Here is a 26,888-nt window from a genome sequence, read left to right as displayed (position 1 = left end):
CTGGTCGGGAAGAGGTTAAAGGGAATGTGTCCTCAGAAAATTACCTGCTGTTGAAAACACTGTTTTTAACATTTTTTGAAGAATTTTTGATAGTTTGTGATTTTTAATGTATTCCATATATTTAAACAAAAAAGATAAAATCCATCAGTTTTCGCACTGGCCACTGTCTAATAATTGGCGCCACTTCTTGGTTTATTCAGATCACTTTACTGCAGATATATTTTCTTCTCTTCCTGCCTGTAGTGATATCACTAGAGATGAGCGAATTTCATATTTTGAAATCCATTCACGATTCGTTTACTGGTAAAAGGTGAATTGCGTTTTGGATTTCGTTACCACGGACCATAACGCAATTACTATTATGGAATGCATAACTGAATGCCTTTAGAGGCATTCCGTCATAATAGAAGTCCATGGCCTGCATAACCGATCCATCCGGTTTACATTATGCTGGAGTCCTCGCCTGCATAACGGAGACGGGACGAATCAGTTTTGCAGCCCATAGACTTCTATTATGACGGAATGCCTCTAAAGGCATTCCGTTATGCATTCCATAATAGTATTGCGTTATGGTCCGTGGTAACGAAATCCATAGTGCAATTCACCTTTTACCAGTAAACGAATCGTGAAAAAATTTCAAAATGCCATGTGCGGATATGGACCAATTGATTTGTATGGCTCCATGATCCTAAAAAGGTAGTGCATGTCCTATCTTTCTTTTGCAGAGGCATCGATCGGTAGCTTTCAGGTCTGTGCTTCTGCACCGCGAAAGATAGGACATGTCCAATCTTTTGCCGTATTTTCCGGATCGCTGATCTGTTGTAGTAAATGGGTCCACACCGCAATACGGGATTCACACAGCCGGTGCCCGTGCATTGCAGACCATACCGTCGTATGAATGAGCCTTTATGCAAAGACCTGCTGAATTTCATCAAAAATTGAGGTGAAATTTAGAAGAATGTGTAATATAGTCTATTTTCCGCACCGTTCAGGATTTATGGGATGCAGTGCTATTTGTCAGTGTCTAACACAAGCTTCTCCTATGTGAGTTTGCTTGCATTGATTTTTGCCTTGACTGTAGATAAGATTATTTGCCCTTGTACAGTATCATTGTGCTGTTGGTATGCTGTGTGACAAGGGTCAGGAGACGTTGCTGGTTTGGGTGTGTGATGAGCTATAGCGCTCCTGCCTATTGTAGATAAAACCAGACCTTTGCTAAGCCTGATGGTTGGGTTTTTGGAGAGCATGTGGTATTTCAGGTGCCTGTGGTTTACTGTCACCTCAGTACCATGTCCCTGCTAGGCATAGGGCTCTAGGCAATGTATCAGGGTTGCACCTGAAATTGGCTATATTCAAAAGGTGCAATCACAGAGGCGGGTATTTTGGGGCATGGTAAAAAAACACTTTTTACTGTGTTTTTCCAAGGGGTTGCATTGCAGCATGCTTCCAGCCATGTGAATACACCTTCATTGGTTTTCTAAATGTGAATGTTGCACCAGAATAACATGATTCCCAGACATTGCATTGAGACATTGGTTTGTATATTCTCCAAAATGACCTGATTAGTGTTAATCACATTGTGGAGAGGTTAAATCGGGGCGCCACACTAATGGTTTGCCATAGTGAAGGGTACAGGTCTAAAAGCCAATTCCTGCCTCCCACCTATACACAAAATTAAGGGGATCTGCACTCCTTTTCACACTTGATCCCATGATTCGTTCAGTCAGCAGAGGTCGGATGCCCCCCCCCCTCCCCCACCAATCATGACGTGATGGTTTATTCTAGTGATATATCGTTATGTCATTATATGGGAATGCCCCTTTTAAACTTGACAAAATCCAATTAATTTTCAGGTTAGGGTTTGACCACACGGTGTGGCTGTGGTTGAATACCCTGTGGCTGTTACGAACTGCAGCCGGAACTGTCTAGTTGCTCTGTGGTGTTAATGACTGCACTTTAGGGTCAGGTTCACATTTACAGCAAGATCTGGCAGAGAGCAGCCTGGTGGATTCAGGCATTGCTGGATCCCCATTGACTGTACTGAGGTCCAGTGTGGATCCGGACGCTTTTCGTCATACTAAATGCCAGGTTTCGGCCGGACAAAAGCAGTTTTATGCAACAGTCTTTGGCATTTGTGATCTGCAAATCACAGCTACAGGCTGAGAGCCTGCAGACATTTTTTATTTTTTTTCACTCCTACACAAATGTCCTATCCTTGTCCGCAAAACGGACAAGAATAGGACATGTTCTTTCAAGCAGCGTTTTTTCAAGCGGCTCTGGCTCTATAGAAGTGAATGGGGCTTGTGTGAAAAACCCAAGGCATCTGGATGCAATGTGTTTTTCACGGATGGTTGGTAGGAGATGTAGATCTAGTTTTTCTTCACACGCATGAAAAAACGCATTCAATTCAGATATAGTCCAGACAGAAAAAAATGCATGCACAGAATGCTTTGCAGAAAAAGCTGATTGAATGTGAAACCATCAGTTTTTTCCCGGACAGATCCTGACACAATCCGTATCACTTGTGTGAAAGGCCTTAGGCCCCTTTCACACGGGCGAGTTTTCCATGCGGGTGCGATGCGTGCGGTGAACGTATTGCACCCGCAGTGAATCCTGACCCATTCATTTCTATGGGGCTGTGCACATGAGCGGTGATTTTCACGCATCACTTGTGCGTTGAGTGAAAATCGCAGCATGCTCTATATTGTCCGATTTTCACGCAACGCAGGCTCCATAGAAGTGAATGGGAAGCGTGAAAATCGCATAGCATCCGCAAGCAAGTACGGATGCGGTGCGATTTTCACGCACCGTTGCTAGGAGACGATCGGGCTGGAGACCCGATCGTTATTATTTTCCCTTATAACATGGTTATAAGGGAAAATAATAGCATTCTGAATACAGAATGCATCGTAAAACAGCGCTAGAGGGGTTAAAATTATTTTTTTTTTAAATGTTAACTATCCTTAGTCCACTTGATCGCGAAGCCGGCATCTCCTTGTGTCTCCTCTGCGCTGAACAGGACCTGGGGTGAGCATTAAATAGAGGTTAAGGACCATTGATGACGTCACTCCGGTCATCACATGGTCTTTTACCATGGTGAATCACCATGGTAAAAGATCATGTGACGTACCATGTGATGACCGGAGTGACGTCATCAAAGGTCCTTAACCTCTATTTAATACCCCAGGTCCTGTTCAGCAGAGGAGACACAAGTAGATGCCGGCTTTGCGATCAAGTGGACTAAGGTGAGTTAATTATTATTTTTTTAACCCCTCTAGCACTGTTTTACTATGCATTCTGTATTCAGAATGCTATTATTTTCCCATATAACCATGTTATAAGGGAAAATAATACAATCTTCAGAACATCAATCCCAAGCCCGAACTTCTGTGAAATGCACGATTTTTCTCACGCGAGTGCAACGCATGACAATGTTTTGCACTCGCGTGGAAAAATCGCACATTTTCCCGCAACGGACCCGCCTCTTATCCGGGCAAAAAAACTGACGCCCGTGTGAAAGAGGCCTTAGGGTTCTGCTGTGCAGTGTTTTGCATGTAGCAAAAAAAGCATCATAACACTGCATGTAATTTTTGCAACCACATATCTGCGTTTTATGCTGCTTTATCAATTTCAGCCTACATGCACACGAACGTTTGTGTTTTGCGGTCTGCAAAAAAGTTGATGTCCGTATGGCTTTTTTTTTTTTTTTTTTTGCTAATCCATTGTAACCATGCCTATCCTTGTCCGCGAAACATGCAAGAATAGGAGACATGTTCTTCTTTTTTTTGCGGGGCTACGGAATGGAGCAATTGCTGTCCGCATCTTTTGCGGCCCAGTTGAAGTGAAATGTGGCTCGGATGCTAACCAAACCACATTCGTGTGCATGTAGGCTAACTCTGTTTTGTAATTTTATTCAAGTTTGTAGTCTGTAATTTTTTTTTTTTTTTCCTTTAGTGGACAGGAATACAGCATAAGGGTCCATTCACACGTTCCGTAGAATGGGTCCACATCTGTTATGCAAATTGTGGAACGGGTGTGGACCCATTTGTTCTCTACGGGGCAGGAATGGATGCGGACAGCACACTATGTGCTCTCCGCATTTCCGGAGCCTGGCCCTGATCCTTCAGTCCGGCTCCGAAAAAAAAAATAGAACATTTCCTATTTTTGTCCGCAATTGACAAGAATAGGCAGTTCTATGGGGTTGCCAGACGGATGTATTGCGGATCCGCAATACACTACGGATATGTGAATGGACCCTAACGCAGATTTGTTTTTGAAAAAACTGCAATCTTTCGTTTTTGCCACATCCAAAACGCAGCAATTTCAGAGCAACATTTTTTTTTTTTTCTGAAATCCATACCTTTTTATATCATAGTTTTACTTGAGCAGATGCAATTTTTTAAAGAAATTGTTCCCTCCTTTGCCCCGTGCTGCGCTTCCCTCCTTTGCCCCGTGCTGCGCTTCCCTCCTTTGCCCCGTGCTGCGCTTCCCTCCTTTGCCCCGTGCTGCGCTTCCCTCCTTTGCCCCGTGCTGCGCTTGTTGGTCTAGCATTGGTATACAGGGACAGCCTGTTTTACACCAGCTATAGGATAAGTAAATCTGTCCCACAGTATAGTAACTAATTCCAGCCTGACGTATGCCAAATGGGCACTGTTTAAACATGAGTCAGGGTCTATGGCTACATTTGGCATGTGTTCACCATGAGTTTTCCTGGCGTACATGCCAAGCATAGGCAAGTCGTCTACTGGTCTCATGTTATGTTTGCTTTGTGTGTGTGATGGTAGGTAAACCCTATACATATCTTCCTATGGTTACCTGCTTATGTTTCCTCCTATGAGCCCCAAAGCTGATCTTTGAAATCTGTATTGTTTGGCTGAAATTTAAAACTGGGAAATGCTGCAGCTGATCAGGTATTGCTAACCCCCAGAGAACCATTACATATCGGTGTGTGAGAGCCATTCCTTTCCCTGGGGTTTCCGAGACTGCTTTTTATATTCACATTGGCAGGCAACGGCAAGCTATTTTCCTTCTCTGCTGTCCAAACAACTGAATAATGGGCACAATCTCTTCTTTCTTCTCTAAACAGAACTCCCCTTGTGTGCTGATCGCTGCTCGCCATGCCAGCTCCTCCACGGTAAGCTCTGGCTCTTTTCTCTCCTTTTTGGATTGATTTTGGGCACGTTTATTTAATGAGGATCTGCTGCCTAGTGTCCTAACTTTTTTTTATTTTTTTTGTCTTGTAAAGAACCTAAAAGATGTCCTGTCAGACCTCATTCCCAAAGAACAGGCAAGAATCAAGAACTTTAAACAACAGCATGGGAAGACTGTTATTGGCCAAATCACCGTTGACATGGTAAGAGAAGGCAGAAAAATATCTGCATTGCCTTAAAGGAGTTTTTCATAACTTATTTAGGATAGGTTACTTGTTATCAGATCGTCGAGGGGTCTGACTCCCAACCCCCATCAATCAGCTGTTTTTACTAGTTCCAGTGCCAGAAACTGGTATCGGAGCTACACAGCTCTATAAAGTGGCCATGGTGGGTTTCTGCATCCATTCAAGTGACACATTCTACCGCTCATTCTGTTCTTGGATCACTCTGGGTCCCAGCAGTCAGATCTCCAGCAATCCAATATTTTTTTTACCCCTCCTGTGGATAGTCGATAAATACTTTCCGCTGGTAATGCCTTTAATCTTGGGCGAACGGATGCCTTGTAGTAAAACATATTGCACAGAGCAGTCACCTGGGACAGCATCATTCTTAGAAGTGTTTCAAAACCTTTAAAGGAGTTTTCCAAAATCAGAAAATTCAGCCAAGGGGGAAATGCCTTAAAACCTTAAAAAACCCTAATAAATGCATTAACGTGTCTATCTAAACAAATCCTTGAGTAACGCTGAAACAGCAGGGTGTATAATGAGAATAAGATAACATTAATGATTTCACGTGTATAAGAGTTTTTTTAATTTTTCTGCATTTCCTGCCCGTGGACCATTTTTTTCCAGACCTTCGAAAACCCCTTAACGCATACGTTTGGCATATGCATTGTGGATCTTTTACACTTTATAGTTTCGGATGAATTGAATAGTAAAAAGAAACCTGTCCACCCTCTTAAGAGTCATGCTGTATCTCTTCTCTAGGTATATGGAGGCATGAGAGGCATGAAGGGATTAGTCTATGAAACATCTGTGCTTGATCCTGATGAGGTAAGTTTATGGACAACGCAGTTAACATGCTTGTTTTACTATAACTTTAACTAACAACTTTGTATTTGTTTCCAGGGCATCCGCTTCCGTGGTTACAGCATCCCTGAATGCCAGAAGCTGCTTCCCAGGGCACCAGGAGGTGAGGAGCCACTACCTGAAGGACTTTTCTGGCTCCTGGTCACAGGGGAGGTTCCCTCACAAGAACAGGTAAGCTTCCAGGAGAAACCTCATCTGCTGACACCATGTCTGGCCGTCACACTAGTACTGCTGCAGTCTGTTTTGTGAACATGGTTAGACAGGATCATTGGTTCAGTTTTATAGTTAAAGTGGTATTCACATCTGGTTACTTATAACCATAAATGTCCAATAGGTTCGGGTGCCACCTCTGAGGCCATCGTGAATGGAGAGCTTGCTGCGCTTGTGCAGCTCTCTCCAATCATTTCTATGGGAGTTCCACAAATAACCATTAGGCCTCATGCACACGACCGTTGTTGTGCCGCATTTTCTGCGGCTCGGGTGCAGACCCACTCACGTCAATGGTGCCTCAAAAGATGCGGACAGCACTCCTTTGCTCCGTTCCGTGGCCCAGCAAAAAAAAAAATAGCATCTCCTATTCTTGTCCGTTTTGCGGACAAGAATAGGCATTTCTACAATGGGCCTTCCGTTCCGCAAATTGCGGAAGGCACACAGACGGCTTCCATATTTTTTGCGGACAGCAAAATGCATATGGTCGTGTACATGAGCCCTAAGGCTGGGTTCACACCTGAGCGTTTTACAGCGCGTTCCTACGCGCTGTAAAACGCTCAACAAGGAGAAACCAATGATTCCCTATGGGAATGGTTCACACTTGGGAGTTTTACAGCGCGTACGATCGCGCTGTAAAACGCCCGACGCTCCAAAAAGTACATGAGCGACTTTTGGGGCGTTTGTGGCCATAGGACACTGTAGTGAATCACACAAACGCGCGTCAAACGCGCGTTTACTATTACAAAAACGCGCATAAAAATGCGCGTCAAAAACGCGCGTAAAACGCGCGTTTGCGCAACGCTCAAGTGTGAACCCAGCCTAAACCTGAAAGATTACCATTTTCTTCTTTTTGAAATAGGAATATATTATACAAGTTTTATTTCTATTCATGTCTCTATTGCTTCTGCTCTGTTTGACAGGTTAACTGGCTTTCTAAAGAGTGGGCAAAGCGAGCTGCTCTACCTTCCCACGTTGTAACAATGCTTGACAACTTTCCCACCAATCTGCATCCCATGTCTCAGTTCAGTGCAGCAATCACGGCCCTAAACAGCGAGAGCAACTTTGCTCGGGCTTATGCTGAAGGCGTTAACAAGACCAAGTACTGGGAGGTAAGAATGCTGCTGGACCTGTTATGTGCAGAAAAGATAAAAAGTTGTAGAGTGCAAAAGCCACTCCTAGCAATGATGTGTAGTATCGTGACATCCTACGTGCTACCAGCATACGAGCTTCTCATGCTTATCCACATGGCATTATTTTAATATGAATGACCATACTTTTTTAAATGACATTTACTAAGTTGGGACACTGCTGTATTTTCTCCCCATCAGTGCATTATCACCTTTTAAGGTTCTTTTCAGACAAGTGTGTTCATTCTGGGAAATGCACTCCATGTGGGATAATTTCGCAGCCTGAACTCTGCTCCTGAGAAATGAACTCGAAAACTTATAATACTGTTGTGAATTCTAGTCTTATAGCTGATCTGCAGAACTATTATCACATAATGCATTGACTACAGTTCAGTAGATCGTCAGTGAGACTGGAATACACAACATCATAAATCATTATGATGTTGCGCATTCACATCACAAGATCAGCATTCAGGCCAGGAAATGCTACTCGCACATGGAGTGTGTTTCCTGGAATGAATACTCTTGTCTGAAACTAGCCTAAAACACAGATTTAACCCTTAACATTTCTACACTGTAAAAATAAACTTTTCCCTAAAACATTGTATTCGTAGCTGTATCCAGAGGTCGGACCCCAGCTATCAGCTAGTTGGCACAACCTCTTTAATATATCTTGACCCATTTTTTGAGAATGTATGCAAAAGAAATATAGTTTTACTCAGCCAGGCAATATGCCTGGTTTAATATGGTTGATCATGCTCACCAGAGCTTTTTAAATTTTGGTTAATTTTCCATGTCACTATCTATATTTATAATAAATCCTGCAGTTTTTGCACTGGCTATTAAACCTAATAAAAGGTGCCACTTCTTGGTCAGTACTGCTCACTGTTTACCTCCTTTTGTCGCTTTAATGTTCCTTTACACGGGACTGTTAACGGGCAGATTATCGGGAACAAACTCTACTTCATCAGATTAAAGAATAGTTTTTGCTGAAACCAGAATCTTAGTCTATGGGCAGCAAATCGTGCTGTGTTACCAGGCATCCGCTGGCCAGAAACAATGAATCCGTATGGGGATGAGTGATTGCCGAGGCGATCGCTCGTACAGTGGAGGTGATTCCTGCATGTAAATACAGATCTCGCCACCTCTGAACAGGATCTACTATTCACAGTAGGCGATTGTCAAAGTTATGACCTCTGCACAGGTCAAAGAGCATGTCTAGAAAACTCGCATAGAAGTAACTATTGTTTTAGCCTATGGTGGCTGTTGGTAAGCATATCCCTAAATGCTGTTAAAGAGGAACTATTGCCAGTAAATACAATGAAATCTGCAGGCAGCATGTTATATAGATCAGGCGGAGCTGAGCTGATTGATACATCGTTTTGTGAGGATAGTATTCAGTATAACAGTGTTGTTCCAATCAACTTATATCACTTACTAATAGTAATTTATCTGTAATGCTTTGTTTTCCTGTACTCTATCATGGTCAGATGCCATTTTAGCCTGTGTTGGTTCCCTTTCCCGATTACCTCACTTCTACATCTGATGTGTAGCAAGGCTTGTAAAGGGTACATTAGACACCCTGATCACACAGGTGATTGTCGGGAGGGAACAGTTCCCTCCTGGCTATCTCCTGCTCGCTTGCTGAGGAGACTGTTGTATGTAATAGCAGCGATCTCCTCAGCAACATGGGGAGTAACTATCTCTCGTCCCCGCGCTCTTTACGCTGTTTGAGAAGGCACCGGCGCTGCTATGAGTGCTGCTTCCTTCTCGCAGCTTAGCAAGCACAGCGCTGTACATTGTATAGCGACTGTGCTTGGTATCAGAGATCAGCCCCATTCGCATCTTTGGGGCTGAGCTGTGTTTAGGCCATGTGACCAATGAAAGTGTCATCACTGGCCTAGGGCGAAGCAGTGAGAAGGCCACGCCTCTACTGTGAGCGCCACTCTTTTCTCGAACAGCTGATCAGTGGGGTTCCCAGGTGTTGAACCCCCACCGATCAGGTACTGATGACCTATTCAGAGGATAGGTAATCAGTATTTAAAATCTTGGAAAACTCCTTTAAAAAAAACAGTAATGCTATAAGACACACAAAAAAAAATCCCTTCTCCCACAGCAGAGGTTTTCTATAGAGGAGTGGGTAAGGCATCTGGCAACTGCACAGAAGGTCTAAGGTTCAAATATCACTGATGCATGTAAAATCTTCATAGTAAAAGTGTACAATAAAACTTATCTATTAGTTTTATAGTAGATTATTATTGCTAACAAAAAAAGTTTATTTTCCAGCTTTTCTTTTTATGGTCACACATTTCTAAAAATAACCATACAAAAAACATTAAAGTTCTTGTAACATACTTGGTATACTTTTTATTTAGCATTATGCCTTTAAAGAGTATAGCTTTTTTAAGCACCGAAAATTCAACCCTTTCCAAAAGGGCAGGTCTGTAGTGTAATGGTAACTCTTCTGCCTGCCATACAAAAGGTATGTGGTTGAAATCCTGATAAGACCTGTTAAGTAGTTTCCTTAGTAAAAGTCTGGGCTGGTAGAGGACCCCAACCCATATCCCACACAGCTTAATTTAGTATTCTCTGCACTGAAGTGAATAATAATGAGGCTGCCAGCCCTGCTTGGATCTGTGATGTTCCAGCTGGAAGGAGAGGCAGAGACCTGATGCTATAAACACTACCCATGAGTCTCGCCCTTGGATGTAAACACATGGTGTGGTCAAAATGCACTCAGAACTTCATCAACTGATTTCTATAATGCAGTGAAGTTCAAAGCTGGAATTTATTATTTTTGTAACTGGAAAACCCCTTTAGCCCGTTCCTGACCAGCGCCGTAATAGTACGGTGCTTGCCGGTCTTTAAAGATGGCGCCGGCTCCTGAGCGGAGCGGGTGGACTGCTGTTTCGTATAGCACACACCCGCGTCTAATGTCCACAATCGACGGCAATGCAGATCGCGGACATTTAACTCCTCAGATGCCGTGGTAAATCCTGACCACGGCATCTGAACACGTGAAGCACTGGAAGTGCATGCTTCCGTTGATGCTCTGTCTCCCCCATGCAGCGATCGGAGGAACTAAAAAAAAAAGTGTACCTCCCCCCCCAAATAAAAGAACAATATTTTTTTTTTTTTAATACACATAATGGGTGTCACCATGTGCGAAAACACCCATAGTATAAAAATATATTCCCCATAAAGCAAAATGGGGGGAAAAAAAGCGTCAAAATGGCCTATTCGCTTCATTTTCGACAAAATTAAATAAAGTGATCAAAAAGTCATACACGCCCCATAATTGTATCAATGGAAAGTTCAGATCGCCTCGCCAAAAATGAGCCCCCACACAGCTCCGTACAAATAATTGCAAAAAAGTCATAGGGGTCAAAATATGGCGACTAAGAAATAAAACTCTCACGCTTTTTTATTTTATCACTATCAAAATGCAAGAAAAACTATACATATAAGGTATTCGTACTGACCTGTAGAATAAAAGTAACTGGTCGGTTTTATCGAACGTCGTGATGGCGTTGGAAAGTGCAAAATAACAAGCCCATGTGAACAGACAAATGTGTGTTTTTGTAAAAAATAAAAATAAAAATTTGACATATTAACCTGAGATGAGTCCTGTCCCTGACTCATCTCACATACAGGACTCATCTCAGGCTAATTTGCATATGTATCAAATCATTTTATTTTTTTTACAGAATAAAAGCACACAGAGCTATGGGGACTGGGTATTGCGGATGTGCTAGCGGCCCTCTAGCAACCCATGTCCTCAGCTCTATGCACAAAATCCCGGTGACAGGTTCCCTTTTAAAAGCATGTGGTATCAACAATATCCTTTAGGGGGCAGCCTGTTCCAAAATGCAGCCTTACCTTCCAAGCCTTTTCTAATGAACTGTCCTGCAATTCAATCCTACGACTAGATGAAGAGCAATTAGTAAAAATGAAAAGGTTAAATATACTGTAATTCTAAATGTGTCCTGTAAATGAGAATACTCATTGTAGGAGGGCTTTTTTGGGAGCGAACTGTAGTTTGTAATGGTACCATTTTTGTACATATGACACTTGTTCAGGGTGCACAGCACACAGGAAAAATATTATAATAGTTTTGACTCTTTGGCTGTTGTGATACATTGGGGACAAGCGTTCATAGCTCTCATTCTCCTCTATAGGCATATATAATTGAGCAGTCAATCAGCCGGTGAATGAGAAAACACTTGTTCATTGGCTGATGGGCATCTTCATCAGGATGATTATCAGAGGCACACCTCCACGTGTAATCATGGATGTTCTGCCGACAATGAATAGATCCGAATCACGGAGAATCGAATCGTTCCTTCTGCATTATGTTTGCATCGGCCTGTGCAATCATTCTGGTGTAAGCGAGTGCCGATAGATGTCGTCATCCATCACTGCTCACACTGCCGGTACATCGGGCAGTGTAATGCCACCCTTACTTTCACTTCAGCAGGGGCCCTGGGGACATTTCCAACAAACGTATAAAAAAATTTTGTGGAGAAATCTCATAATGCGAAAGCAGTGATTTTGCCCACTTTCAGCAACTTCTGCGTCAGAAAATGTGAAATAGATTCTTTATGAATGTGACGCACCATCATTCTCTGTGTATTTCTGCACGGCGGCTGCAGCTAATTACCATGGATTTATGTTGGAAAGCAGAATTAGTTGTGAAGTTTTGGTCCTCCCCCATGGTAGCCTGACCACTGCGGTGCAATGATTGTGAGAAGGTGGTGGCTATAACCAAGATACATTCAGAACCTGTAAGGAGACCAGCGGCTCTGGTAATGTCTAGATGCTTCTTATAGTTCAGCTGTTTACCTCTCCTTTTTCTCCTATGGTACATGCGCTATGAGATTTCCCCCACAAGGTCGCACTTCTGTGTCCTTGCATTACCTTCTACAACACTGTAGTCTGTGACGTGTGTTTATGAAGGAGTGGCTAGGAGTTTCCATGAGTGTCTCCCCTCCACCCATCAATGTCCTTGGCTTTGTGACAGGTCGCTCACACGTACACTGAAAGCTGTGAGGTTTTCAGCATTGGCACATGTGATCTTAGAACAAGTGGCGAGTCCTGTATTGAGCTTGTTCTATAAATGCACACTAGAGCTGAAGCCATTGTATGTTAATGTGACCCAGCCATTGACTTTTCAATGTCATCCATCCCTCCCATCAGCTTGTATGTACACGCTCAGTACATGGCATGCAGAGCATTTAATGTTTGATCTGGTCACAAGGGTTGACGTACTTCGCTGTGACTCCTTGACGCTGCTCTGCAAAGGACATATGGAAAGTACTGGGGACATCTGTAATAAATAGGCTGCCAGTCTGCAGACCGCTTCTCCTACAAGCAGTGCCTTAGGGTACTTTCACACTAGCGTTATTCTTTTCCGGCATAGAGTTCCGTCAGAAGGGGCTCTATAACGGAAAATAACTCATCAGTTCTATCCTAATGCATTCTGAATGGAGAGCAATCTGATCAGGAGGTCTTCAGTTCAGTCTTTTTGCCTTTTCAGGACGGAGATAATACCACAAGCATGCTGCAGGTTTTATCTCCGTCCAAAATTCCGGAACACTTGCCAGAATGCCAGATCTGGCATTTTTCCTATTGAAATGCATTAATGCCGGATTCTGGCAAAACGGATCCAGCATTGCGGCTTGCGCATGCTCAGACAGCAAAAAATGTGAAAATAAATGCCAGACCCGTTTTTCCGGATGACACCGGAGAGACTGATCTGGCATTTCAATGGATTTGTCAGACTGATCAGGATCCTAATCGTTTGACAAATGCCATCAGTTTGCCAGAATCCTCTGCCGCAAGTGTGAAAGTACTCTTATACTTCTCCCTTCTCAAATGCTGTCTGGTTTCTATTTCGTAGCCAACAATATTTTTTTATGTAATATTATTTGCAGCAATGGGAAAGCAAACCTAGCAATAAAAAGTAGCAGAATGGCCTTGAAGATATGTGGAAAATGTGCAAGTCTGGTAAATTGTCACAAGTCATTGTGTCTCCCAAAACCGCAATACACATGAAATCGTAGATTGCTGGTTTGCCCTCCAGTCCTCCTCACTGCTGTTTTCCTGACTGCAGCGCTATTGTACCATGCCCTCGGGTCACCACTTCACCAGTCACTAACCTCAGCAAGGATGTCCTGTATATTGGCTGCATGGTGATGGTGACCTGTGTGAACGAAATGTCGCAGCCAGGAAGATGATGGAAGTGTTGGGAAAGTATGGCTCCCCTTGTAGCGTTTTGTGCCACCAATCACATGATGAACGAGCAAATACTTGTTCACTGGGTGGAAGCATTGCTGGTGCGGTCACGTAAAGAATCACTTCTGAGCAGCAGCTCATTCTGTCTAAATAGTGACCTGCTGCTGCCCAGAAACAATGATCGCAGCAGAGATCGCTCATCCCTATGCAGCAGAGGTGATTGCTGCATGTAAATGCAGCTGTCGCCACCTCTGGGCAGTCAGTTATCAAGAACAAATGGTTTGTTCCTGATAATTGCCTGCTGTGTCATCCTATGTAAGGGTGTATAAAAAGGTAGCTGGTGCCTGCAGATTGCACTGCATTTAGTTGGTGATAAGTTCTCTTTAAGCAAGACTGTGTGCCACTGCCTTCCCAAAATTCCAAACAAAGAGGAAGTTGGAGCTATTACGGGAAGTAGAATACATAGTGTGACTTCAAGAGTTCTATCCAGAAACCATCTGCCTGTCCCAGCATCCCAAAAATTACATGGAATATTCACACTTAGGCTTTTAATATGTGATTAAAAATGTTTTGATGGAAATGTCCCTTTAAACAAATGCAGATGATTATTTCACATGGTGATGGGGACTGTTTACTAAAGGTAAACTGAGGTGCAGTTACTTCCCCCAAAACAAGACTGGGCACGATCCACACAACAGTGATGCCAATGACAACAGCCCAGCATAAACTGGAGCACCACAGTTCTTTTGTGTTTGGCTTCTAAAACCCCATCAAAATCAAAGGTGTACATACCCTATAAACATTTGATCCTGTTCCAGGGAATACTTGGTGACAACAAACACTTCTGCCGATGCCACCACCCTCAAGATTTTTTTTTTTTTATCTGAGTCTGATGGAAAGTCACGTGCCCTTGTGTCCAGTTTTTCATCAAAGGTCAACTTGGACTATAACTGTCTGTGAAGGTTCTCATTTATCCAGGTCATGGTATATCTGTAAAGAATAAATCAAGGCAACTGGACGTACTGTAGATTTCTTGAAAACGTTTCACTCGTTCTTCCAACGAGCTTTCTCAATTCTGAGTGATTGTACAAAAATTCGGGGAATAGTTACATATTTATTCCCAGAATTTTTGTACAATCACTCAGAATTGAGAAAGCTCGTTGGAAGAACGAGTGAAACGTTTTCAAGAAATCTACAGTACGTCCAGTTGCCTTGATTTATTCTTTACAGCTATTGGACTATAACTGTTATCAATCGTCCCCAAGTGAGGTAAAATTAATGAAATTGTGCAGAACTAAAGAGAGTTCAATGTCTTTGTGCTGTATGAAAATCTGCCCCTTTGACCTTCAAGCTGGTGCACGTGATTTGTAGAATGTGGTCATATATTGTACACACTGGACTTTAAGCTGGCCATCCACATGAGATACCTTTTGACCAAAGGTTCTTTCACTTTACTCCATTCTCACCATATAGTTAAACGTGCATGTTCATGATGGAGTCAACTGCTGTTAGATCCCTCTGTCCTGCAGAATCAAAAGATTGTGCACTTTAGGCTACTTTCACACTAGCGTTTTTTTGCGGATCCGTCATGGATCTGCAAAAAATGCTTCCATTACAATAATACAACTGCATGCATCCGCCATGAATGGATCCGATTGTATTATGTCTTCCATAGCCAAGACGGATCCGTCTTCAACACCATTGAAAGTCAATAGGGGACGGATCCGTTTTCTATTGTCGGAGAAAACAGCTGGCTCCGCTTAGTCAGGCGGACAGCAAAACGCTGCAGGCAGCGGTCTGGTGTCCGCCTCCAGAGCGGAATGGTGACTGAACGGAGGCAAACTGATGCATTCTGAACGGATCCTTTTCCATTCAGAATGCATTAGGGAAAAACTGATCCGTTTTGGACCGCTTGTGAGAGCCCTGAACAGATCTCACAAATGGAAAGCCAAAACGCTAGTGTAAAAGTAGCCTAAAACTCCAAAATGTCAGTCCTTCTTTCCCCACATCGTCCGGTGTGAAGCAAGAGGAAGCTTAGATTATCCATCAGTCCTGCTGGAATCGGTGGAGTTAGCAGCTTTCTCTCATGTCTGGCCGGCTTCATGCTAAGCACAGTCTAGTACATTTCTGTATTGTATTAAGTCATTACATAATTATTTTTATTTTTTTCTTTAAAGTTGATCTATGAAGACTCCATGGATCTGATTGCAAAACTCCCATGCGTTGCAGCAAAGATCTACCGTAACCTTTACCGTGAGGGAAGCAGTATTGGAGCCATAGATTCTAACTTGGACTGGTCCTGCAATTTCAGCAACATGCTGGGATACACCGATGCCCAGTTCACAGAGCTCATGAGACTCTATCTCACCATCCACAGGTACTTGAGATTTCTATGGGAACAGATATAGTTCTGGCGGAGATTCATTGCAACAGAGTACTTTTTAATTTGGTCTAATTGTTCATTATCGGGCAGATTATTGGAAATGAACCTTCGCATGCATGCTCGTTCCCTATAACTGGCCTGTGTAAATGTGCTGCCATTCACCCGATGAACAGGCGTTTAATCTGACTTCAAAATAATAGTTTCTGGGCAGCAGTTTGTCTCTGGGAATCAGATCACTGTTTAAACAGCAGAATGAATTTGCATGGGGATGAGCGCTTGCAGTTATAACCACTCGTGAATGCAGCTCTCACCTAGCCTGATAAGCAGGCAATTATTTGGAAGGATCAGGTCCTAGTAGCAATTGTTCAGTTGTTATAACTGCCTATCAAGTCGATATTATCAGGAATGAATGTTGTGTTTTATAATTGCCTGTCAGGCGGTCTGTGTGAAAGGGCCTTCAGGCCACATGCACATGGTGCATATTACATGCAGGTTTATATGGAAAATCCACAGCATAATAAAGTACTAGCTAAATTAGATGAGATTTTCACAATTTCATCTACACAATGTAGAAATTGACCCGTGGTGTGGATTTTGAAGTCTGCAGTATGTCAATTGCTTGGGTGGATTTCTAGTGCAGGTTTGACATTCTGCAATGCAAAAGGGGGAAATCTGGGGCAAACCAGTGTCAAGTAACATGGGTTTTGGTGCGAAAACACAGGAACATCTGAATTAAAATCGGCATAAACTACACTGCTGTGTAAATCTACAGTTACTGTATGTTCACACGTTTGCATGCATACCCTGCCAAAAACACACCAGGTTCTTCATTGATTTCAATGGGGAATCCGCATGCTAATTCAAAAATCACTTTTATTTTCCACTTGTAAAAACCACACCATAGAAGAAAGTGCCCTGTTCATTCTTAATGCGGATTCCGCACACAGAGTTCCCATTGAAAATGGGCAGGAATGAAAATCCTTTCCAAAAACCTCATTAAAAAAGCCTGATGCAAATTCCACAACAGTTTTTTTTTCAGCACTGAACAAACTTAGTGTGAACATAGCCTTAGGCTACTTTCACACTAGCGTTTGGGTGTCCGCTTGTGAGCCCCGTTTTGAAGGGGCTCACAAGCGGCCCCGAACGCATCCGTCCAGCACTAATGCATTCTGAGTGGACGCGGATCCGCTCAGAATGCATCAGTCTGGCAGCGTTCAGCCTCCGCTCCGCTCAGCAGGCGGACACCTAAACGCTGATTGCAGCGTTCGGGTGTCCGCCTGGCCGTGCGGAGGCGTGCGGATCCGTCCAGACTTACAATGTAAGTCAATGGGGACGGATCCGTTTGAAGATGACACACTATGGCTCAATCTTCAAACGGATCCGTCCCCCATTGACTTTCAATGTAAAAGTCTGGACGGATCCGTTCAGGCAACTTTCACATTAAGAATTTTTTTTACAATATAATGCAGACGGATCCGTTCTGAACGGAGCCACAGTCTGCATTATATGAGCGGATCCGTCTCAGACGGATCCGCTCTGAACGCTAGTGTGAAAGTAGCCTTAGACTTCTGTCTGTGGGACCTGCTGATTGTCTAATGTGTATGACATGTTTGGCCAATGGTTTTTATTTTATTTTTTTGCATAGGTCAGGGGAGCAAAAAAGGATCAGGGATGTGGAATGTCAACATGCCTGATCCTTTGGGCAAATGATCTTCCTTGAGAATTAATAGGATTTGCTGTCTGCTACTGTAACAGTATGGCCACCTTTAGACAGATTCTTATTGACACCAGGCAGTGTTGCACCGCCTGATCTGTGGGCTGACAGCAAGGTATCGTAGATCTTGGTTAGAAAATCTGCAGACAAGGCTCTTGACAGTTGTCTTCTAGTTGGTTACTTTCTGAGAGGAAGTTTCACTTTCTTCCCTGTTCACTGCATGGCTGTTGTGAATTTGGGAACTGAAATGGTGTGCAACTAGTGTTGAGCGAACTTGTGTTTTAAGTTCTGCGTCCAAAGTTCCGGTTATCGAAGAATACAGTTATGGATTCCAAATTCCGTTATGGTCCGTGGTAGCGTAATCCATAACTGGATTCTTCAATAACCCGAACTTTGGACGCAGAACTTAAAACACAAGTTCGCTCAACACTATGTGCAACTTTCACCTGTCACCTCTGGTCTATTATTCCCTATGGAGAGCAACTTTTTCTTTTCCCTCCTAGTCTTCCTTGACTGACAGACATGTTTTCTTTAAATTCCAGTGACCATGAAGGCGGAAATGTAAGTGCACACACCAGTCATCTGGTTGGCAGTGCCCTCTCTGACCCTTACCTTTCTTTCGCTGCTGCCATGAATGGACTTGCTGGTCCTCTCCACGGATTGGCCAATCAGGTACCTATATTATCCCGTCTGTGAGTGAACTCTGTATCCTGTACAATTTTAAATTTTTTATTTAAAACCTTTTATTTACAGGAGGTGCTAGTCTGGTTAACAAGTCTGCAAAAGGATTTGGGTGGAGAAGTATCGGACGAGCAGCTCAGAGACTACATCTGGAACACACTGAATTCTGGCAGGGTACGTGCAGGCGCTATTTTCCTGTATATATTCATTGTAGTATTATTGTTGAGGTTAATTACACAACTAATATTGTTCATGACAGGTGGTACCTGGGTACGGCCATGCTGTCCTCAGAAAGACTGATCCTCGCTACACATGTCAAAGAGAATTTGCCCTAAAGCATCTTCCCAACGATCCTATGTTCAAGCTGGTGGCTCAGCTCTACAAGATTGTACCCAATGTATTACTTGAGCAAGGAAAAGCCCAGAACCCCTGGCCCAATGTAGATGCTCATAGTGGTGTCCTCTTACAGGTAGGAACATGGCAAACCTACTGTTGTTCTACTGTGCTATGTTTTGCTGCAGTCTTCACCCTTGTCCTGTATATTGCAAGAAATTTTATATAGGAGGGAATGGTTATAATGGGTGGACTGTATAGTTGTGCCTACACTTTATTTTATGTATGGTGGTAAGTACTGTTGCTATAGATAATTTTCATAATCTAAAAAGATAGATAAACACTCGCGCTGCCGTCTGGATAAATTGGGGTAGGGGTGAGCTCACACAAGCAAGCTTTTACAAACAAACTTGTGTGTGAGCCCCGTCGCTGCAGGGTTCTGCTGTGGGGTTAATTGCCAAAAAACAGCCCACAAAATAGGAGGAGACCTATTGTTGAGAATTAGAAAGAGGAGAAGAACCCGCGCTGACTCTATTTATACCTGAAGAAATGCTAGTAATCTCAGATTTCCCCAAGGTATATAGGACCTTATAGTCTTCAATATCTGTTCTGGTAGCTCTATTCCTGTCAGTACTGAGTGGATAGCTGCGCTAGTCCGCAACAGTTTTTTACCTTCTGCAACACTTATTTGCATGTAAAGGATAAGCACAGCTAGCGCAGCTATCCACTCAGTACTGACAGGAATAGAGCTACCAGAACAGATATTGAAGACTATAAGGTCCTATATACCTTGGGGAAATCTGAGATTACTAGCATTTCTTCAGGTATAAATAGAGTCAGCGCGGGTTCTTCTCCTCTTTCTAATTTTCATAATCTGACATCTAGAATACTTGTGCAAACGTCCAAGGCTACGGACCTCTTTTTAGATCAATTATTTTTCTTTAATTGCAAGTATCTTGGGCTAACAATTATTTTTCTAATAGCTTTTTACAAAAAATTGTGGACTTTTTTTTTTTTAGCTTCTGCAGCCTGCCTGTGTTCTAATACATAGTAGGCTGCAGAAAACCCGTCACGCTGTCTCTAAGGCCTCTTTCACGCGAGTAATACAAATGGTCAGGATCTGTTCAAGGAAAAACTGAAACTTATGTTGTAGCAAATATGATGTAAGGCAAGGATTGCATAGTACAGTGTTGGCCCGCAAAAATAATGCAATGTTAAATACTTTTGTGTTAATACATAAGAATTAAGGGAGTGATACCTTTTATAGGCTAACCAGAAAAAACCTATATTGCAAGCTTTCACTGCATAAAGGCTCCTTCAGGCAAGATTACAAAAAGACTGTGAAATAGGCCCAACACTTCTAGGATGTTACAGAAAAACATGTACATGGGGGATGCATAATTAAGATAAAGCTGATTAACAAGTGAACATGGTCAGCAGAGACCATGTAGATTGGGAGTCTAACTTAGGAAGGTGTGAATTTTGTCTAAATAGTAGGTTGTAAAACCAGGGGCGAGATTCAGCCCATCACTTGATTGGAATGTAGTCATCATTTTAAATTCCCAAGTTTTTCTGTCTGTCATTCTTAAAGTTCCCTTTTGAGAATTAAAACCTTTAAAGTCATTAATGGGGTGTCCTGGTCCAGAGAAATGGATTCCTACTGTTGTATCGGCTTTGGGGTTTGTTAAATCTGTGCAGGTTAATTCTGCATCACAGTTTCTGTACAGTATCCCCAATATCCATTCTTCCATTAGGACACACAGTACAGAGTATCATGTACACCACATTGGAGGAACAGATTTAAGATAAACCACAAAGCCGATAAAACAGTAGGAATCCATTTCTCTGGACCAGGACCAGAAATTAATGAATTTAAAGATTTTAATTCTCAAAGGGAACTTTAAGAATGATAGAGACAGAAAAACTTGGGAATTTAAAATGATGACTACATTCCAGTCAATAAGTAGTGGACTGAATCTCGCCCCTGGTTTCACAACCCACTATTTAGACAAATTTCACACCTCCCTCAGTTCGACTCCCAATCCCTAATCTACATTGTCTCCGCCATGTCCACTTGTTGATCAGCTTTATCTTAATTATGCATCCCCTCCCATGTACATGTTTTTCTTTAGCATCCTAGAAGTGTTGGGCCTATTTCTTTTCTCAGTCTTTCATTTGTAATCTTGCCTGAAGGAGCCTTTGTGCTGTGAAAGCTTGCAATATATATATATATTTTTTGGTCTGGTTAGCCTATAAAGGTATCACTCCCTTAATACTTATGTATTAACACAAGTATTCAACATCGCAAATACGATGTAAGATACATACAGTCCAGGTTTAGAAGATGTATTTGCACTCAAGCTAAATTGGTTTTGTCTCTGATTGCGTTCAGTGTTTTCAAGTTTTTCCCCTGCAGACACCACAATCTGTTTTTCCCTGACTTTTTTTTTTTTTTATGCTTGTGAAGAAAACCCGAATAATAACACTCAACATCTAGCATCCATCAGTGAAAAACACATTGCATCCGAATGTTTTCCAATTTTCACGCAAGCCCTATTTAATTTTTATGGAGACAGGGCTGCATGAACAACGGACAATATAGAAGATGCTACGTTTTTTTCTGAATGCAGAGATGTTGTGTGCACAGACCCATTTAGATGAATGGATCAGGATTCAGTCCGGATGTTGTTGGGTTTGTTGCATGCATCGCATCCAGACAGAACCTGCTTGTGTGAGATCAGCCTTGTAGCTTAGTTTCCAGTCTCTCTCCTCTCCTGTATGATCTTCATATATGATTTATGACCATAATGAAAGTTCTGAAGTGGGGTGACCGTGGGACTGGAGACAGAGATTTGATAGGGAACAGCATTCATTCTACAGGTTGGAGAAGCCAAACTGCTCCAAACCTATATAAAATATTAGCCCAAAATGCATGGAATTAAATTAAAAAAATAAAAATAAATCTATACAGTGAGAGGCACTACACCAAGCCCAATTGAGGTGGATCAACAATGTGACAACAGATGTAAGATGGGTTTAGAAGCTGCATTTTGCCTATAATTGATTATTTTGTATTTCCCTGCAGTATTATGGCATGAAGGAGATGAATTACTATACAGTCCTCTTCGGTGTGTCAAGAGCATTGGGAGTCCTATCTCAGCTTATCTGGAGCCGTGCACTTGGGTTCCCTCTGGAGAGGCCTAAATCCATGAGCACAGATGGCCTCATGCAGCTAGTCGGAGCAAAATCTGGTTAAATAAAAACGGAACGCCGAAGGCTTCACTCATTCTGGGTGAAGGGCCAAGTAAAAGAAAGACAGTACACCTTTCGTTTCAACAGACTGCTTTGCACCCCATTGTCTTCTGAGCGCTGACAAGAAAACACTTTTGGTTATTTATGCTGAAATATGTTCTGTTCACAACATATCCTGTTCATCTACCTTCCCTGCTGGAGCGATTCAGTTCTCCACCAGGAAAGGGTTCATGTGCTGCCGATAGGGACTTGTTGTTCACTGGTTACCTATAACCTTCCTTTTACTTATTTATAAACCAGCCTGCAAGACTTGCTGTACACCTTTGTCTGCTCCAGCTACACTGTGGGGAAAAAAAAGCTGTGACTTTTGCAATTGCTCTAGCAAAGGGTCATATCTTTATAGAAGATTTTTGGTAAACACTATATATATGTTAGTGTTGCATTCTAAAATTTACATGGTTCTTCTGTTAAAGGGGTTATGCAATGGCCTAATTTTGAACCCCACGATCAGCTGTTGGCGCTCATGCAAGCACTGCTTCTTTTTCAAAAAGAGGACGCGCAGGTAAGCTACAATTGAGCCATCCCTATCAAATGAGTGGGCCGAAAAGTTGTAAGTACACTGCGCTGCCGCTGTAACAGAACAGCGCACAGGTAATTTTTGAAGAGGAAGCAGCGATCGCACCAGCTAACCATTCAAGCAGCTGATCGGCGGAGGTGCAGGGAGTTGGGCCCCTGCTGATCTGACTAGATCACAATCATTATTAGGACGCTGCACAACCTCTTTATCCATAAATCCATGAAGCCTTTTCTCATGGGGCTTGGGGGGAAAAAACCCAAAAGCTTGATAGTGCTGTCACACTAGTGGTGTGTTCAGTTGTGAAGCTATCCGTTCCTTGCATGTCTGATACATGTATGTGCGAGACATTTGTCCTGGAAAATGGACTCTCTGCCTGGCTGCTTTTCTAGGATTTTTTATGGTTGTTTTTATATCGGAGAATGTTCCTTTCTGAGCTCACGGAGAACAAAGAACGGTCTCGCAGCAGTGCTTCCTGTGATGATGTGCAGCTTTTATTCCTGGTTCTGGTCATATCTTAAGTGAAGCTTTTATTTTTCAGATTTTTATGTCTAGATTCCTGCCATCCCCTGGTTATCTGTCATGAATGTATGAACAATTATTTTTTACTTTTTTTCTTGTGTGTGATAAAAAGGTAAAGCCACTGTGATGGAGACGGTTCAGGTGTTTAAAACGTATGTCTTCTTAAAAGCTGCTTTTTAGCCTGTTTCCTTTCCTGTTTCCTCCAGCAGTGTGTAGTGAGCAATATCTAACCACGGTTTGAGATTGCACAAGCTGCTGAATTATTTTTTTGGTAAACTGCTTCTATACCCTATTTTTGGCTATATTTGGAAGCTATAAGAAAGCAGAAACCGGAAATAAAACTGATTACTACCAATACAATAGTCATTTGGCCTTATTTGGCATTACTTAAGCTGCTACCATCTCTTTCAAGTAATTGCTCCCAACTTGGTAAAACTAGTCTGGTAAAGCTAACTTCCTCGGCAGTACTGGAAATCGCCCATTCGCCTCTAGAAAGAAAGGGAATCCTATATAATACACTCCTACACCTCTAACTGTGTGACATACTTGCCCCCTCTTGTCTGTGCAGGCAGATCATGCCAGCAAACGCTGTGCAAATTACAGATGGATGTTCAGATTCACAATAGACTTAAGGTTGTTCTGTATAAATGCAAAATAAATGTTTTTATTAACTACATCATGTCTGTGTTTTCTTGACTTTTTGAATCTGTTTCCCTAGTTTGTATTGTGTTAGTTGCTCTTGTCTTCCATTGTTTCTTTAAAGGGAAACTCATTGGTGACTTACACTACTCACAAAAAGTTAGGCATAGTTGGTAGTGATGAGCGAATTTCATATTTTGAAGTTGTGTGGGTTTGTGATGTGGTATTTACTGAATTACGTTATGGATTTTTTTTACCACGGACCATAACGCAATTCTATAACGGAATGCATAACTGAATGACTTTAGAGGCATTCTGTTATTCATTCCATCATAATAGACGTTTATGGCCTGCATAACTGATTAGTCCGGCTTACATTATGCTGGAGTCAAAAGTAAAGTAATAAAAATAAAATGGAAACGTATATATCACAATACAGTAAGTATAATTAGTATTGCCTTAGTGTAAAACTTTGTAACAATCTGCAATATACAATATCTGAAGCAGATATTCAGGAAAAAAAATTGTATTTTACCTCTTGAAAGTTTTTCTATAAAATTTCTTTATAGACAACATTTCTTGTAGCTATTCTGACTGAATTTGGCAACAGTTTGCCTTGTTCAGGACCATCTACAACCTTTACAACCACATCTGAAAAAGTTCTAACTCTTGATAATGCAACATATAACTGACCGTGGCAGAATGCTGGTTCTGGCAAGTAAATGCCAACTTCTAAGGTTTGCCCCCGGGGCTGGCACTGCAGGCAAGTGCGTAAATAAGTCAGCCACTTAACTTCTGCCCACTATTTGGAAAAGTGGCAAGGATGTCGGAAATAACTAAAGTCACACATTTTGTCACAAAACAAAGAATGCAGGTGCAAAAACCGATAAGAGAAATCCAGCACTGCGTCTCGATAAAACAATTTTTTATCGGTCACTTCTTAAAAAGATCCATAGTGCAAATTCAAATGTTAGGCATTTCAGACGAACGAATGTCGTCCTTCTTGGCACAAACTTACAATGTGCAAACAGGACAACAGAATATGGGAGGGTCCAATTACATGGTGAAACAAAACATGCCTCCAAGGTCTAATTGTACTGAACACCTATGTTACCCCTTGAAAGCCTGCAGGGCAAATATCACTAATAAATTACGGTACACCTCTCAGAAATCAGGATATAAGCAGTAGAAAATACAGTATGATAAAATATTATCATAATTATTGTTTATAATAGTTTTTTCCTCTAGGATATGTCAATGTCAGATAGGTATGGGCCCCACCTCTGGGACCCCTTCTGTCTTCAGAAGAGGCCCCCCAAAGTGAAAGAGAACACTTCGCACGTTTACATGTGCTCACCGTTAATTTCTATGGGAGTTCTGAAAATAGCTGAGTGAGCACCCTTGACTATATGTAGCCATGTGAGAAGCTTGACAGGGAGCCCCCTCCTTTTGTAACTGCCTAGATGCCATGGTCGCTATCGACTGCAGCATCTAGGGCAGGGGTAGGCACTCCAGCTGTTGTGAAACTACAACTCCCAGCATGCATACTTGCTCTGCTCTTCATAGAACTCCCATAGAAATGAATAGAGCATGCTAGGAATTGTAGTCTTACAACAGCTGGAGTACCGAAGGTTTGCTGACCCCTGATCTAAGTTGTTAGATGGTCAGGATCTGAGTTATTTCTGATCCAGTCATTACAGCAGGAGCCTGGCTGCAGTGATTGTTTAACTTTAAAAAAAAAAAAAAAAAAAACATTTTTGGACACTAAAAGAGCAAATTAATCGAATTATCGGCTTTAGCCTATTTTCACACCTGCGGCAGTGTGATCCGGCTGGCAGTTCCGTTGTCGGAACTGCCTGCCGGATCCGCTGAACTGGATGTGACTGAAAGCATTTGTGAGACGCATCTGGATGCGGATCCGTCTCTCAAATGCATTGCAAGAACGGATCCGTCTCTCCGCTTGTCATGCAGACGGATCCGTCTTGTATTTTATTTTTTACTGGTCTGTGCATTTGAATGCCGGATCTGGCACTAATACATTCCTATGGGAAAAAATGCCGGATCCGTCATTCAGGTAAGGCTACTTTCACACTAGCGTTCGGGGCTCCGCCTGTGAGTTCTGTTCAAAGGCTCTCACATGCGGCCCCGAACGCTTCCGTCCAGCCCTAATGCATTCTGAGTGGATGCGGATTCCCTCAGAATGCATCAGTCTGGCAGCGTTTGGCCTCCACTCAGCAGACTGACACCTGAACGCTGCTTGTAGCGTTCGGGTGTCCACCTGGCCGTGCGGAGGCGTGCAAATCCGTCCAGACTTACAATGTAAGTCAATGGGGACTGATCCGTTTGAATATGACACACTAAGGCTCAATTTTCAAACGGATCCGTCCCCCATTGACTTTCAATGTAGTGTCTGGACGGATTCGTCTGAGGCTACTTTGACACTTAGATTTTTTTTTTTTTACAATATAATGCAGACGGATCCATTCTGAACGGATCCACCGTCTGCATTATATGAGTGTCTCAGATGGATCCGCTCTGAACGCAAGTGTGAAAGTAGCCTAAGTCTTCCATGTTTTTTATTTTTCTCTGCTGGAGATAAAACCGTAGCATTCTACGGTTTTATCTTTTGCCTGATCAGTCAAAACGACTGAACTGAAGACATCCTGATGCATCCTGAACGGATTACTCTCCATTTAGAATGCATGGGATGTGCCTGATCAGCTCTTTTCCGGTATAGAGCCCCTGTGATGGAACTCTATGCCGGAGAATAAAAACGCACGCGTGAAAGTACCCATAGCTAGGCGGTGACATTTTGCAGTATCTGGAGAGCCACATGTTTGGGAACATTACCCTAATGCATGTGCTTACATTTCCCATTATGTCTTTTGCTCCCCAGCATGAGGAGTCATATCAAACTTGAAATCCTATCTAAGGGCAGCAAGTGATCGACTTAGGAATACTCTTCCCCTAACTCACTGGAT

The 26,888-nt window shown here is 42.5% G+C and overlaps 1 protein-coding gene across 1 annotated transcript in view; it reads left to right on the top strand.

The window, feature by feature from the left end:
- The window catches only part of CS (citrate synthase), a 31,926-nt gene extending 7,984 nt beyond the window's left edge, over positions 1-23,942 (top strand). The window contains exons 2-11 of the mRNA XM_044285222.1: positions 5,087-5,134; positions 5,246-5,353; positions 6,137-6,202; positions 6,278-6,409; positions 7,369-7,557; positions 15,987-16,186; positions 18,449-18,578; positions 18,660-18,761; positions 18,847-19,056; positions 22,006-23,942. Coding sequence (XP_044141157.1) covers positions 5,087-5,134; positions 5,246-5,353; positions 6,137-6,202; positions 6,278-6,409; positions 7,369-7,557; positions 15,987-16,186; positions 18,449-18,578; positions 18,660-18,761; positions 18,847-19,056; positions 22,006-22,176 — 1,356 coding nt within the window. The 3' untranslated portion in view covers positions 22,177-23,942. The remainder of the gene's footprint in view (positions 1-5,086; positions 5,135-5,245; positions 5,354-6,136; positions 6,203-6,277; positions 6,410-7,368; positions 7,558-15,986; positions 16,187-18,448; positions 18,579-18,659; positions 18,762-18,846; positions 19,057-22,005) is intronic.
- The last annotated feature ends 2,946 nt before the right edge of the window (positions 23,943-26,888 follow it).

The sequence above is a fragment of the Bufo gargarizans genome, chromosome 3 (assembly GCF_014858855.1).
Source record: "Bufo gargarizans isolate SCDJY-AF-19 chromosome 3, ASM1485885v1, whole genome shotgun sequence".
Lineage (NCBI taxonomy): Eukaryota > Metazoa > Chordata > Amphibia > Anura > Bufonidae > Bufo > Bufo gargarizans.
Note: the sequence above shows the minus strand (reverse complement) of the source record. Positions and strands in the feature narration are given on the sequence as shown.